The 3505-nt window shown below is 54.2% G+C and overlaps 1 protein-coding gene across 1 annotated transcript in view; it reads left to right on the top strand.

The window, feature by feature from the left end:
* Positions 1-93: 93 nt before the first annotated feature.
* The window catches only part of OPHN1 (oligophrenin 1), a gene marked incomplete at its 3' end in the record, with an annotated part of 25760 nt that continues 22348 nt past the window's right edge, over positions 94-3505 (top strand). The window contains exons 1-2 of the mRNA XM_010144207.1: positions 94-150; positions 1666-1737. Of these exons, the coding sequence (XP_010142509.1) occupies positions 145-150; positions 1666-1737 (78 nt within the window). The remainder of the gene's footprint in view (positions 151-1665; positions 1738-3505) is intronic.

The raw sequence follows: 3505 nt of genomic DNA, 5'->3' as shown, positions 1-3505 counted from the left end.
GAAGGGCAGGCAGCCCCATCACAGTGGCCACTGTGGTCCCTGGTGCCACATCCCAGCTCCACTGTCCAGCCTCTTCTTTTCTTTACAGCTGAGTCCTTTAAGGAGTTTGCAGAGCTGCTCCACGAGGTAGAGCTGGAGAGGTCCATGATGGTAAGATGGTCTGAGCTGTGCCCTGGCACAGTTACTGTCATCACTGTTTTTAAACGCCAGATCATGACCAAAGGCCACCACGTACCTTGGTGTAAAGCTTCCCATTGGAGGAGAGCCGGGAGCACTGGGGACATTGTGCTTTGTACCATGTCTGGTCCACGGTGCCGTTGCAGTGGGCCGCAGAAAGGGGAGATGCTGGGCAGGGAGGGGTGAGGTTGTCCCACGCAGGTCCTGCCAGGCAGTCTTGGAGCCTCAGGACCCTGCCGTCTGCCGCAGGTTGGCTCTGCAGAGCCAGGTGTGTCTGAGCTGGGAACAGCCTGGGGCTGTGGTGAAGGAGTAGGAAACAAAATGTAGTTTTGGCTTTGGTTTTGCTGGGTGTGAGCACGTGGGTGCCCCCATGCCGCTGCCCTCCCCCAGCACAGCTCCACTGCCTTCAGTCTCCTGCGGCAGTGTGCCCTTTGCCTCCCTAGAGCTCCTCCAGAGCGAGTGTTGGCTTCCCATTTCACTCCCAATTCCAGGAAAAACATGAAGGTTAGGTTCGGTGGAGAGCTCTTATACAGCGTGCCAGGAATGTGCTGCTTGGCTCTGCTGTCCTCCGCCTCGTGCAGCAGTGAGAGCTCGTGCCAGGCTTTCACCGGGCCAGTGCTGCAGGGGTGGCTGTGCTGATGGGACATCACCATCCACGCTGCGGGTCCCCAGGCAGGCAGGGAACGGGAGGAAACCAGTAAGAGGGGGGGGAAACCATTAAGGGATTTCTTTATTAATTACACCGACATCACCATCCACGCTGCGGGTCCCCAGGCAGGCAGGGAACGGGAGGAAACCAGTAAGAGGCTGGGGGAAACCAGTAAGAGGTGGGGGAAACCATTAAGGTATTTCTTTATTAATTACACCCAGGTACCATGGGTCCTTTTGCAGAGGGTCAGTGGGCAAAAAGGATCATGCCAGGGATCAGGGATGCTTTCAGGGATGCTGTCCAGCTTCCCTAAATCTTTTTTTGCCCCCCACTTGCAGGACCAGTCCTGTACAGTAGCTCACCCAGGAGGGTTCACACTCTCACCATGTTGATTAGCTTTAAAATACCCGAAAAGCTGTGGTAGAGTGGTGTCATGTCCCCTTCTCTTGTGCCAGAGCTGTGGCATCTCTGTGCTCCCTGGGAGATGCCAGTGAGTCGACGCCTCCTGCCACGGGGATCTCCCCGGTCACGGCTCTGCAGTGCAGACAGAGCCTGGGCACAGCTGGTGGCACAGGGCAAGTGCCAAGCGGGGGGACCCAGCCATCAGCTACAGCATGTCCCCAAGGCTTCATGTGCCACGATGGGGGGTTTTCTGTGAGTTACAGGTGGAGAAATGCGGGTACAGATGGGTTAAGGGACTTTGCTTCCAGATAGAGAAAAAGTTTGCAAGTCAGAGGCATTTGAAGCCGGAGTTCTTGGCTTCTAGCCCTGTTCAGCCTCTGTTTAGAGAAAATGAATCTGTGTGCTGTATCTAAACCGTTTCCTTCTTGGTGCTGTAGGTACAGAACGCGAGTGATTTGCTGATCAAGCCTTTGGAAAACTTCCGGAAGGAGCAGATAGGATTCACTAAGGTAAAGGCTCAGTTGTTTGTTTGTGTGTTTGAAATTTAAACAGGTTAGTCTTCTGTGTTTGAATTCAGCTACTTCTGCTGGTTTTTGTTGTTTCTAAAAGCAGACAGTTGTCGTACTCTATTTCAACTTCATGCTTTCAGAAACCTCCCCGTTTAGTGCTGGCTCTCAGCTGCTGGCGTGAGAGAGTCCGTGCTGTGACTTTTAGTCTGATTTTTCAATCAGAAGAGGCTCCAAAACCTTTTCCTGAATTCTTTGGGTTCTCTCCTGGCCTAACTCCAGCCCTCTCTCCGTCCTTGGCAAGAAATGCTTGTTTCGACCAGTGATCAGAAGATTCTCCTCGCTTCTTTCTTTCTTCTCCCCTTTGTTCATTCAGTACTACTGAGAATAAAACACTTTCTTTGGATAAGCATGTGTTAGAGCAGGAGGAGAGCGAGTGGCAGAGGCCGGCAGCCAGAACGGGATTGTAGTCATAGGGCCTTTGTTATGCAGTATTTAAATAAAGCGTCTAATGAGTTTATCAGATGGACCAAACTTTTAAAGAAACAACCTGTAAAAAGTAAATCCTGCACATGCCGAGCAGAAAAGGTTACTTTTCCCTTGTCTGCTATTGAGAAGTCGAGGTTCCACGTTACTCGGCAGCAGCTTCAAATGGGGCTGGCCCTGACCCAGCTCAGAAATGGAGATGTTTGGGAGAGCACTTGGGGCTTGGATTCAGCCCAGCCCATCTGGAGTCTTTGACGTTTAATAAATACAGGATTTGAAATGGTGCTTGGTCCCCATCCTGCCCTGCAGAAACCCCTGTACAGCTGCATGTGTGCAACATCTCTCTGAGAAGCCACAGCAACGTGAGCGTGGTGAAGGCAGCGGCCGTCAGACTCGTGCTCACGAAACTGCCTCACAGGGCGCAGAGAGAAAGGCTCCTCACCTCCTCCTCACCTCCTCACCAGAGGGATTTGCAGTGGCCCACTGTGTTAGAGCTTGTGGAGCGCCCAGGGCTGAGAGAGAACTCCCTCCTGGTTGATCTGCCTGCATTAGTGATAGGGCCAGCACACACTTAGAGAAGAGTGGCTGGGAAGGAGTCACGGGATCAAGGTCAAGCTTATTTTCCCCTCTGTGTTTATGGAACACTTCAGTCAAGAGGGCAATGTTCTGCAATGTTAAGATGACAGTGTCAAAGTGTCCTTCAGGCTGTTTTCCCCTCGGTGTATAAGGTGTGTAGGGATTACTCTGTCTGCAGCCAGAACCATGCCGCCTCCTGCCCACCGGTCCCATCCTCCACATCCTGCCCCGCAGCTAGCTGGAGCCCGGCTGGCAGGCAGTGTCTCGGCACGGTTGGTGCCGCAGCTGTGGCTGCGAGGGGTTCTGAGCACTGATACAGGCTCACCTGGCAGCATGCAGCCCTTCCTCGGTCCCTGCTGACGGGTGCAGGTGTTGGGCAGTGACTGTGGCCGGGCGCTGCTCAGGAGCAGTTGAGAGAGGTGATGGAGGGTGAGGATTCGTCACGGGTGGCCTGGATGTCTTGTGGTTTGGCTCTGGTTTGGAGGAGTGCAATCTGTAAAGGTGTGGGGGGCACCTTGGCAAGAACGGGGCTCTGCTGGGGCTCGGCAGGAGTGCTGGCACGCAGGGCTGTGTACCCACGCGGCACTGCTGGCGGGATGCACAGGGAGGGAACGCTTTCTCCACAGCCCCCCTGCAGCCTTGAGCGGGTGCGAGTTTGGGAATAGCCCCAGACTCGCTCCAGACCCCTGCCCTCCCTGCTGATGCGTTC

This window comes from Buceros rhinoceros, unplaced genomic scaffold (genome assembly GCF_000710305.1).
Source record: "Buceros rhinoceros silvestris isolate BGI_N320 unplaced genomic scaffold, ASM71030v1 scaffold26179, whole genome shotgun sequence".
NCBI lineage: Eukaryota > Metazoa > Chordata > Aves > Bucerotiformes > Bucerotidae > Buceros > Buceros rhinoceros.
The sequence above is the reverse complement of the archived record's forward strand: the minus strand, read 5'-3'. Positions and strand labels throughout refer to the sequence as shown.